The sequence below is a fragment of the Salmo salar genome, chromosome 21, assembly GCF_965601325.2.
Source record: "Salmo salar chromosome 21, fSalSal1, whole genome shotgun sequence".
Classification (NCBI taxonomy): Eukaryota; Metazoa; Chordata; class Actinopteri; order Salmoniformes; family Salmonidae; genus Salmo; species Salmo salar.
The window spans coordinates 43,375,994-43,388,539 of record NC_138311.1 but is presented as its reverse complement, the minus strand read 5'-3'; the positions used below and the strand labels follow the sequence as shown (position 1 = coordinate 43,388,539).

Below are 12,546 nucleotides of genomic sequence, written 5' to 3'. Positions count from 1 at the left end.
TCATTTCATGTAATGGGCATTTGTGTATGTCCATTGCATGAAATCCAAATAAAAATCAATTTAAATTACAGGTTGTCATGCAACAAAATAGGAAAAACACCAAGGGGGATGAATACTTTTGCAAGGCACTACAGTGCGTTCAGAAAGTATTCATACCCCTTGACTTATTCCATATTTTATTTTGTTACAGCCTGAATTCTCACCCATCTACACACAATACCCCACAATGACAAAGTGAAAACATGTTTTAAGAAATGTTAGCAAATGTATTGAAAATGAAAGACAGAAATATCTCATTTACATAAGTATTGTAATATATCAGTGTTTTTTTCATGATATTACACTTTGACATTAAGAGTATTTTGTGTAGATCATTGACATAAAAAATTAAAATATGGAAAAAGTCAAGGGGTGTGAATACTTTCTGAGGGCACTGTATATTTGGAATCAATCGAGCATCACTTTGTCAGTGCAATTTTTAAGTAAAAAAATAGGTATTAGGTAAACAATAGATAAGTAAAGGGGGGAAAAAAGATTTTAAAAAACAGTAAAATGACAGTGAAAATAACAGTAGCGAGGCTATATACAGGTGGTACCGGTACGGGGGCACCGGTGTAGTGGTAATTGAGGTAATATGTACATGTAGGTGGAGTTAAAGTGACTATGCATAGATGATAAACAGAAAGTAGCAGCAGCGTAAGAGGGGTTGGTGGGTATTGCCTTATGGTCCTAGACTTGGCGCTCCAGTACCGCTTGCCATGCGGTAGCAGAAAGAACAGTCTATGACTGGGGTGGCTGGGGTCTTTGACAATTTTTAGGGCCTTCCTCTGACACCGCCTGGTGTAAAGGTCCTGGATGGCAGGCAGCTTAGCCCCAGTGATGTACTGGGCCGTACACACTACCCTCTAGTGCCTTGCGATCGGAGACCGAGCAGTTTCCGTACCAGGCAGTGATGTAACCAGTCAGGATGCTCTTGATGTAGCAGCTGTAGAACCTTTTGAGTCTAGGGTTTCTGGGATAATGGTGTTAATGTGAGCCATTACCAGCCTTTCAAAGCACTTCACGGCTACGGATGTGAGTGCTACGGGTCTGTAGTCATTTAGGCAGGTTACCTCAGTGTTCTTGGGCACAGGGACTTTGGTGGTCTGCTTGAAACATGTTGGTATTAGACTCAATCAGGGACATGTTGAAAATGTCAGTGAAGACACTTGGCAGTTGGTGTGTCCGTTTATCCTCATTCCTTCTCTTCTCTTCTCGCTCTCTTTTCTACTTTTGCCAGCTTTCTTCTCCCTCTTTCTCACTTTTACACAAGCTCTCCCTTTCACAGACAAGCTTTCTGGCTCATTAAATCTTTCTGTAAACCCCCCTTTTTTTGTGCCACACTTGGTATCTGTCCATCTCCTTCCCCCTCTCATTTCACCCTATTTTCTTGTCTCCTTCTTTCCTCAATCACCCCCTCTTCCCCCCTCCTGTCCTCCCCCTCTTCTCTCCATGCTTTCTCTCACACACATGGAGAGAACAGAGGGCTCAGTGTGTGTGTTGACAGGGGTGAGCTGTGGGGACGGGAGGGGGGGTGAGGGGGCTTTAAGAAGGGAGATGGAGAGCGACAAAAGCGCCCCGGCCAGAGAGACATACGTGTGTGTGTGTGTGTGTGTGTGTGTGAGACACTGGAGACTGGATGAATAGCCCAGCGTTGAGCTCCACTAGGGAGCTATTGGTCGAAGTGTGTCACTCTCCTTGCTCTAGAGCTCAGGTGGGACCCATCACACACAGTGAGATGACAGACACTGCCAGGTCAAAAGCTTCCCTTTCACTGCTTTCCTGGCAACCCACTCGTCTAGAGATTTCACTGTGATCTGGACTTGCCAGGATCTTTCTGTTTTAATGGTGGCCAAATTCAGCCAGGCCCTGCAAAATTCACATGGAGAAATGTCAGTAACAAGCTCTTATCTCAGTCTGTGTTTGTGTGGGAGTGTGTTAGTGTGCGTTTTGAGTGAGCGTGTTTTGTGTGTGAATTTTGTGTGTTTGTTCAGTCTGTTGGAATGTGTTGAGCGTGTTTTTATGTCCAAGAATGGGCCGTCTGATTTGGTGTTGTGTTTTTGTGCGCTTGCGTGCATGCTTGACTGTGATTGTTTACTTGCGTGTGTGTGTGTGTGTGTGTGTGTGTGTGTGTGTGTGTGTGTGTGTGTGTGTGTGTGGCACAGCGCCAGCCCCTCTTTGTGGACACAGGAAGTATAGTGATGGTGGTGCTATAGCTCTCCAGAGACTCCACTAGATTACACCTCACATATTACCAACACAACGCCCCCTCAACACAGACAAGAACCAACTTCTAAACAACAACCACATAAACAACAATCCAGCAGCACAAACAACCAACACTAAAGTATCAATGCAAGAGACACCAAACTCGATGCAACTCCCCCACAACACTGCAAACCAATCAAAACAAAGCGCCAATGCCAGCCTTAACTTATCAGCAACACATGGCTGTTCAAAAAACTATGTATAGTTGAAGTCGGAAGTTTACATACACCTTAGCCAAGTACATTTTAAACTCAGTTTTTCACAATTCCTGACATTTAATCCTAGTAAAAATTCCCTGTTTTAGGTCAGTTAGGATCACCACTTTATTTTAAGAATGTGAAATGTCAGAATAATAGTGATTTATTTCAGCTTTTATTTCTTTCATCACATTCCCAGCGTGGTCCCATGGTATTTATACTTGCGTACAAGTACGCAATTTTTTTCTGAGGTCTTAGCTGATTTCTTTTGATTTTCCCATGATGTCAAGCAAAGAGGCACTGAGTTTGAAGGTAGGCCTTGAAATACATCCACAGGTACACCTCCAATTGACCCAATTATGTCAATTAGCCTATCAGAAGCATCTAAAGCGATGACTTCATTTTCTGGAATTTTCCAAGCTGTTTAAAGGCACAGTCAACTTAGTGTATGTAAACTTCTGACCCACTGGAATTGTGATTAAGTGAAATAATCAGTCTGCAAACTATTGTTGGAAAAATTACTTGTGTCATGCACAAAGTAGATGTCCTAACCGACTTGCCAAAACTATAGTTTGTTAACAAGACATTTGTGGAGTGGTTGAAAAACAAGTTTTAATAACTCCAATCTAAGTGTATGTAAACTTCTGACTTCAAATGTAAGTGAAGCACCACCACATTGAACAGACTACCACAGCTGGAGCAGGAGCTGGTAAGATACAGTGTATATATAGCACAGTGTGTGGTGGTTCCATGGTGGTGGGGCTTGCCCTGGGTTAGAGTTGTTTGGGTTAGCGGTGGAAGGGAAAGCACTGGAGAAACAGATGTCTCTCTGTCTAATCAGTATTGCAAGAGGAAGAGCTGGGAATGTGTCTTGTTTTGGAACCATAAGCTGAGAAAAGTTGAAGTGTGAGACTAACCACATTTCCACCCAACCATTTCAAGTGGATTAATTACCTGACTAAAAAAGTCCCGACCTGGCTGATAGACCTGGCTGATAGACCTGGCTGATAGAAACGTGAAATGCTGGTACAAATTTCTAAATGCCGACAGACAATTTGTTTGTAAGACATGGTGTAAAATTAAGAAATGGCGGTGGAAATGCCTTTATACGCAAATATTTATATAACCATCTTATGGAAGTACACTTGGAGTCACGAGATGGTATGTTGTGTGGTCCTCGCACTGTGACTCAGGACAGCATGCAGTTTATTAGGCTACAGATGAAATCAGTTATGATGAACTTCACAGGGTAATGAATGTGCCTGATACTCCTTTCCAATAAATAACAAGGGTCTTATTCTGGTGACATGAGGTTCATTTCTTGGCTGCCGTTTGACAAAACAAATAATATCGCTGTTATCCATAATAACATCATAATGTAGGTAGCCTACCCGCATTGTATCTGCGAGCTGTTGGCTGGAGCGCATGTGCACATTTGCTTTATAACGCAACAGTTTTTGTGACGAAACTATCAGAAGACTTGAAAATACTATGGAAACCCATTTAACTTGTATTTTTCACTCGGCACAAGGGAATTTTATGGCAGAAGTTATTTTTATGTGCACTATGTCGTCACGCACAGGCTTTTATTTGCAAAAAGTCCGTTTGCTGGAAATACATCTCTGGTGGGAAAATGCGCATATTGTTTTATGCAAATTGGAGAATATTTGCATGAAAATGTTTAGCAAATTGGATGGAAACATAGCTACTGGCAGCATTATTTCAGTCGCTCTGCATAAGTGTCTGTCTGATACAGTAAACAACTTCTATCCATTAACATCTGCATGCTTATTGGACAGTCCAGAGTCTCCAGGCTAGTCTCCTCTGGGAGTGACTAGGGAACGCAATAGGTCCGCTAAAGAGATTATTAAACAGACAGACGGACATAGGAGAAGATCTGATTGGTGTTGAGGTCATTTCGGGACTGGGACTCCTGGGGTTAATCTTCAGACAGAGGAAGAAGATGTCATGCTGTAAACCTCTACTCCTCATTCCTCTAGTTTCTGTTGCTTGTCATTTTATTGAGTCACTCTGTTCCTCTTTCCTCCTCTGTTTCTCCTTCTCTTTCCTCTTCCTACTCTGTTCCTCATTTTCTCTGTCCTCTTTCTTCTTTACTCCTCTCCTTGCCACTTGTCATCCTTTCTGTTCATCTCTCCCCTCTCCAGGAAGTCGCACCACGGTGCAGTATATGTCCTCTCTGTGTGAGCTGCCCCAGGCCCTGCAGCCCTACTACATCCAGGGCTATGTCCTCACCACCCTGCATCCCATCATCCTCTCTGTTGGACGCACACGCTCCCTGCCCTTCAGCCTGCTCTACCGAGCCATTCTCACCCGCCCACGACCCAGGTACCAGACACATACACACGCAAGGGCTGCCTTTCCAGGTAGAAATTGCCCCATTTCTAGAATCAGTTTGAACTGTTAGGGAGGTAAAACACAAACTGACCTGAAATCTGAGTTGAGGCCTACGTCACAACAACCCCTAAAGGTGTCCTCTTCCCAGACTAAACAGTTCAGAAGAGTTGGTGCATATATTATGGAAACATTTTGTGACATTTCTGTTCGTTTTGGACTTTGGTGAGGGTTTTTTCAGCTGTTCGGGGGCACACATTTTTTTTTCAAATCAAATGTATTTATATAGCCCTTCGTACATCAGCTGATATCTCAAAGTGCTGTACAGAAACCCAGCCTAAAACCCCAAACAGCAAGCAAAGCATGTGAAAGAAGCACGGTGGCTAGGAAAAACTCCCTAGGAAAAACTCCCTAGAAAGGCCAAAAACCTAGGAAGAAACCTAGAGAGGAACCAGGCTATGAGGGGTGGCCAGTCCTCTTCTGGCTGTGCAGGGTGGATATTATAACAGAACATGGTCAAGATGTTAAAATGTTCATAAATGACCAGCATGGTCAAATAATAATAATCATAGTAGTTGTCGAGGGTGCAACAAGCACGTCCGGTGAACAGGTCAGGGTTCCATAGCCGCAGGCAGAACAGTTGAAACTGGAGCAGCAGCACGGCCAGGTGGACTGGGGACAGCAAGGAGTCATCATACCAGGTAGTCCTGAGGCATGGTCCTAGGGCTCAGGTCCTCCGAGAGAAAGAGAGAAAGAGAGAATTAGAGAGAGCATATTTAAATTCACACAGGACACCGGATAAGACAAGAGAAATACTCCAGATGTAACAGACTGACCCTAGCCCCCCGACACATAAACTACTGCAGCATAAATACTGGAGGCTGAGACAGGAGGGATCAGAAGACACTGTGGCCCCATCCGATGATACCCCCGGACAGGGCCAAACAGGCAGGATATAACCCCACCCACTTTGCCAAAGCACAGCCCCCACACCACTAGAGGGATGTCTCCAACCACCAACTTACCGTCCTAAGACAAGGCCGAGTATAGCCCACAACGATCTCTGCCATGGCACAACCCAAGGGGGGGCGCCAACCCAGACAGGAAGACCACGTCAGTGACTCAACCCACTCAAGTGACGCACCCCTCCCATGGACGGCATGGAAGAACACCAGTAAGCCAGTGACTCAGCCCCTGTAAAAGGGTTAGAGGCAGAGAATCCCAGTGAAAAGAGGGGAACCGGCAAGGCAGAGACAGCAAGGGCGGTTCGTTGCTCCAGCCTTTCCGTTCACCTTCACACTCCTGGGCCAGACTATACTTAATCATAGGACCTACTGAAGAGATAAGTCTTCAGTAAAGACTTAAAGGTTGAGACTGAGTCTGCGTCTCTCACATTGGTAGGCAGACCATTCCATAAAAATGGAGCTCTATAGGAGAAAGCCATACCTCCAGCCGTTCGCTTAGAAATTCTAGGGACAATTAGGAGGCATGCGTCTTGTGACCGTAGCGTACGTGTAGGTATGTACGGCAGGACCAAATCGGAAAGATAGGTAGGAGCAAGCCCATGTAATGCTTTGTAGGTTAGCAGTAAAACCTTGAAATCAGCCCTTGCCTTAACAGGAAGCCAGTGTAGGGAGGCTAGCACTGGAGTAATATGATCAAATTGTTTGGTTCTAGTCAGGATTCTAGCAGCCGTATTTGGCACTAACTGAAGTTTATTTAGTGCTTTATCCGGGTAGCCGGAAAGTAGAGCATTGCAGTAGTCCAGCCTAGAAGTAACAAAAGCATGGATTAATTTTTCTGCGTCATTTTTGGACAGAAAGTTTCTGATTTTTGCAATGTTACGTAGATGGAAAAAAGCTGTCCTTGAAACAGTCTTGATATGTTCTTCAAAAGAGAGATCAGGGTCCAGAGTAACGCCGAGGTCCTTCACAGTTTTATTTGAGAGGACTGTACAACCATCCAGATTAATTGTCAGATTCAACAGAAGATCTCTTTGTTTCTTGGGACCTAGAACAAGCATCTCTGTTTTGTCCGAGTTTAAAAGTAGAAAGTTTGCAGCCATCCACTTCTTTATGTCTGAAACACAGGCTTCTAGCGAGGGCAATTTTGGGGCTTCACCATGTTTCATTGAAATGTACAGCTGTGTGTCGTCCGCATAGCAGTGAAATTTAACATTATGTTTTCGAATGACATCCCCAAGAGGTAAAATATATAGTGAAAACAATAGTGGTCCTAAAACGGAACCTTGAGGAACACCGAAATGTACAATTGATTTGTCAGAGGACAAACCATTCAGAGACAAACTGATATCTTTCCGACAGATAAGATCTAAACCAGGCCAGAACTTGTCCATGTAGACCAATTTGGGTTTCCAATCTCTCCAAAAGAATGTGGTGATCGATGGTATCAAAAGCGGCACTAAGATCTAGGAGCACGAGGACAGATGCAGAGCCTCGGTCTGACGTCATTAAAAGGTCATTTACCACCTTCACAAGTGCAGTCTCAGTGCTATGATGGGGTCTAAAACCAGACTGAAGCGTTTCGTATACATTGTTTGTCTTCAGGAAGGCAGTGAGTTGCTGTGCAACAGCTTTTTCTAAAATTTTTGAGAGGAATGGAAGATTCGATATAGGCCGATAGTTTTTTATAATTTCTGGATCAAGATTCGGCTTTTTCAAGAGAGGCTTTATTACTGCCACTTTTAGTGAGCTTGGTACACATCCGGTGGATAGAGAGCCGTTTATTATGTTCAACATAGGAGGGCCAAGCACAGGAAGCAGCTCTTTCAGTAGTTTAGTTGGAATAGGGTCCAGTATGCAGCTTGAGGGTTTGGAGGCCATGATTATTTTCATCATTGTGTCAAGAGATATAGTACTAAAACACTTTAGTATCTCCCTTGATCCTAGGTCCTGGCAGAGTTGTGTAGACTCAGGACAATGGAGCTTTGGAGGAATACCCAGATTTAAAGAGGAGTCTGTAATTTGCTTTCTAATGATCATGATCTTTTCCTCAAAGAAGTTCATAAATGTATTACTGCTGAAGTGAAAGCCATCCTCCATTTGCGAAGGCTGCTTTTTAGTTAGTTTTGCGACAGTATCAAAAAGAAATTTCGGATTGTTCTTATTTTCCTCAATTAAGTTGGAAAAATAGGATGATCGAGCAGCAGTGAGGGCTCTTCGATACTGCACGGTACTGTCTTTCCAAGCTAGTCGGAAGACTTCCAGTTTGGTGTGGCGCCATTTCCGTTCCAATTTTCTGGAAGCTTGCTTCAGAGCTCGTGTATTTTCTGTATACCAGGGAGCTAGTTTCTTATGACAGATGTTTTTAGTTTTTAGGGGTGCAACTGCATCTAGGGTATTGCGCAAGGTTAAATTGAGTTCCTCGGTTAGGTGGTTAACTGATTTTTGTCCTCTGACGTCCTTGGGTAGGCAGAGGCAGTCTGGAAGGGCATCAAGGAATCTTTGGGTTGTCTGAGAATTTATAGCACGACTTTTAATGCTCCTTGGTTGGGGTCTGAGCAGATTATTTGTTGCGATTGCAAACGTAATAAAATGGTGGTCCGATAGTCCAGGATTATGAGGAAAAACATTAAGATCCACAACATTTATTCCATGGGACAAAACTAGGTCCAGAGTATGACTGTGGCAGTGAGTAGGTCCAGAGACATGTTGGACAAAACCCACTGAGTCGATGATGGCTCCGAAAGCCTTTTGGAGTGGGTCTGTGGACTTTTCCATGTGAATGTTAAAGTCACCAAAAATTAGAATATTATCTGCTATGACTACAAGATCCGATAGGAATTCAGGGAACTCAGTGAGGAACACTGCATATGGCCCAGGAGGCCTGTAAACAGTAGCTATAAAAAGTGAGTTAGTAGGCTGCATAGATTTCATGACTAGAAGCTCAAAAGACGAAAACGTCATTGTTTTTTTTTTTGTAAATTGAAATTTGCTATCGTAAATGTTAACAACACCCCCGCCTTTGCCGGATGCACGGGGGGTATGGTCACTAGTGTAACCAGGGGGTGAGGCCTCATTTAACACAGTAAATTCATCAGGCTTAAGCCATGTTTCAGTCAGGCCAATCACATCAAGATTATGATCAGTGATTAGTTCATTGACTATAACTGCCTTGGAAGTGAGGGATCTAACATTAAGTAACCCAATTTTGAGATGTGAGGTATCACAATCTCTTTCAATAATGGCAGGAATGGAGGAGGTCTTTATGCTAGTGAGATTGCTAAAGCGAACACCGCCATTTTTAATTTTGCCCAACCTAGATCGAGGCACAGACACGGTCTCAATGGGGAAAGCTGAGCTGACTACGCTGACTGTGCTAGTGGCAGACTCCACTAAGCTGGCAGGCTGGCTAACAGCCTGCTGCCTGGCCGGCACCCTATTTCATTGTGGAGCTAGAGGAGTTAGAGCCCTGTCTATGTTCGTAGATAAGATGAGAGCACCCCTCCAGCTAGGATGGAGTCCGTCACTCCTCAACAGGCCAGGCTTGGTCCTGTTTGTGGGTGAGTCCCAGAAAGAGGGCCAATTATCTACAAATTCTATATTTTGGGAGGGGCAGAAAACAGTTTTCAACCAGCGATTGAGTTGTGAGACTCTGCTGTAGAGCTCATCACTCCCCCTAACTGGGAGGGGGCCAGAGACAATTAATCGATGCCGACACATCTTTCTAGCTGATTTACACGCTGAAGCTATGTTGCGCTTGGTGACCTCTGACTGTTTCATCCTAACATCGTTGGTGCCGACGTGGATAACAATATCTCTATACTCTCTACACTCGCCAGTTTTAGCCTTAGCCAGCACCGTCTTTAGATTAGCCTTAACGTCGGTAGCCCTGCCCCCTGGTAAACAGTGTATGATAGCTGGATGATTGGTTTTAAGTCTAATACTGCGGGTAATGGAGTCACCAATGACTAGGGTTTTCAATTTGTCAGAGCTAATGGTGGGAGCCGTCGGCGTCTCAGACCCCACAACGGGAGGAGTAGAGACCAGAGAAGTCTCGGCCTCCGACTCGCTTAATGGGGAGAACCGGTTGAAAGTTTCTGTCGGCTGAATAAGCGACACCGGTTGAGCATTCCTACAGCGTTTCCCTCCAGAAGCCATGAGAAAGATGTCCGGCTGCGGGGACCGTGCGAGGGGGTTTATACTAACGTTAGTATCTCTACTTACTGGTGGCACAGACGCTGTTTCATCCTTTCCTACACTGAAATTGCCCTTGCCTAACGATTGCGTCTGAAGCTGGGCTTGCAACACAGCTATCCTTGCCGTAAGGCGATCGTTCTCCTGTATATTATAAGTACAACGACTGCAATTAGAAGGCATCATGTTAATGTTACTTAGCTTCGGCTGTTTGAAGTCCTGACGAACCATGTCCAGATAAAACCTCCGGGGTGAAAAAGTTGAATGAAAAAAGTTGAGTGAGGGAAAAAGTAAAAATATACGGTAATGAAAAAGTAAAAACCGTCAGGTAGCAAAGTAAGATCGGCAACAAAACGCACAGCAGCGTAAACAAGTCTGCAAGTTGTGACCGGAAACAGGAAACCACTCGACAGAATGCAGGTGACACACACACACACTCGACAGAATGCAGGAGAAAAGCTTAAGTTCGGCGCCAACATCTATGCCCCTTCGTCTGTGATTGGTCAACAGTAGGGAATCTGTTGTCATTCAGTGATAAACGACTCGTTTTCATGCAAATAATTTAATTGAGAAATACTGCACCAAACATCTTAGTTAGATGTCAAATTGCGCAACTAAGATCTCCTCGGCAAAAGCGCAAAGATTTATGGCAGATTACTTGAGTTATCTCCTATTTAATTCATACTATTCGGAGGAAGTGTATACTGGCTACGGCGTCTCAAAATTGACAAACGGTACTTTTGCCGCTTTTTTCTCGTTTTTCAAGCGAAGGTCTTTTAAGGGAATATGCGAGCACACTTGTTCGGTTTAGCTTGACGAGTTGGGCTAGGTGCCAGCTGAACTGAAGCATGCTGACGCCTTAACCCCCCACCCAACCCTTAATGTATCTGAGCTCAGTATTGAAACATGCCACCCACCTTAACCCAACCAACCTGGGAAATAAACTCAGCAAAAAAAGAAACGTCCCTTTTTCAGGACCCTGTCTTTCAAAAGTAATTCGTAAAAATCCACTTCACAGATCTTCATTGTAAAGGGTTTAAACACTGTTTCCCATGCTTGTTCAATGAACCATAAACAATTAATGAAAATGCACCTGTGGAACGGCCGTTAAGACACTAACAGCTTACAGACAGTAGGCAATTGTCACATGTATGAAAACATAGGACACTAAAGAGGCCTTCTACTGACTCTGAAAATCACCAAAAGAAAGATGCCCAGGGTCCCTGCTCATCTGCGTGAATGTGCCTTAGGCATGCTGCAAGGGGCATGCTGCAAGGAGGCATGAGGACTGCAGATGTGGCCAGGGCAATAAATTGCAATGTCTGTACTGTGAGACGCCCAAGACAGCGCTACAGGACGGACAGCTGATCGTCCTCGCAGTGGCAGACCACGGGTAACAACACACCTGCACAGGATCGGTACATCCGAACATCACACCTGCGGGACAGGTACAGGATGGCAACAACAACTGCCCGAGTTACACCAGGAACGCATAATCCCTCCATCAGTGCTCAGACTGTCCACAATAGGCTGAGAGGGCTGGACCGAGGGCTTGTAGGCCTGTTGTAAGGCAGGTCCTCACCAGACATCACCGGCAACAACGTCGCCTATGGGCACAAACCCACCGTCGCTGGACCAGACAGGACTGCCAAAAAGTGCTCTTCACTGATGAGTCGCGGTTTTGTCTAACCAGGGGTGATGGTCCGATTCGCGTTTATCGCCGAAGGAATGAGCGTTACACCGAGACCTGTACTCTGGAGCGGGATCGATTTGGAGGTGGAGGGTCCGTCATGGTCTGGGGCAGTGTGCGACAGCATCATTGGACTGAGCTTGTTGTCATTGCAGGCATTCTCAACGCTGTGCGTTACAGGGAAGACATCCTCCTCCCTCATGTGGTACCCTTCCTGCAGGCTCATCCTGACATGACCCTCCAGCATGACAATGCCACCAGCCATACTGCTCGTTCTGTGCGTGATTTCCTGCAAGACAGGTATGTCAGTGTTCTGCCATGGCCAGCAACGAGCCCAGATCTCAATCCCATTGAGCACGTCTGGGACCTGTTAGATCGGAGGGTGAGGGCTAGGGCCATTCCCCCCAGAAATGTCCGGGAACTTGCAGGTGCCTTGGTGGAAGAGTGGTGTAACATCTCACAGCAAGAACAGGCAAATCTGGTACAGTCCATGAGGAGGAGATGCACTGCAGTACTTAATGCAGCTGGTGGCCCCACCAGATACTGACTGTTACTTTTGATTTTGACCCCCCCTTTGTTTAGGGACACATTATTCAATTTCTGTTAGTCACATGTCTGTGGAACTTGTTCAGTTTTTGTCTCAGTTGTTGAATGTTATGTTCATACAAATATTTACACATGTTAAGTGTGCTGAAAATTAACGCAGTTGACAGTGAGAGGACGTTTATTTTTTTGCTGAGTTTAGATGAATGATAGATGTAGCTGCATATTTAATGCAGTGTCAGTGGGAGGTCAGAATTCTGTTTAAGGAGGAGGGGGCAGAGGACACTTTTGGAGAGGATGT

General features: G+C 44.8%; 1 protein-coding gene across 1 annotated transcript in view; it reads left to right on the top strand.

The window, feature by feature from the left end:
• Positions 1-12,546, top strand: part of LOC106582313 (raftlin-2) — a 43,628-nt gene that overhangs the window by 15,075 nt on the left and 16,007 nt on the right. Inside the window, exon 2 of the mRNA XM_045704811.2 lies at positions 4,670-4,850. Coding sequence (XP_045560767.2) covers positions 4,670-4,850 — 181 coding nt within the window. The remainder of the gene's footprint in view (positions 1-4,669; positions 4,851-12,546) is intronic.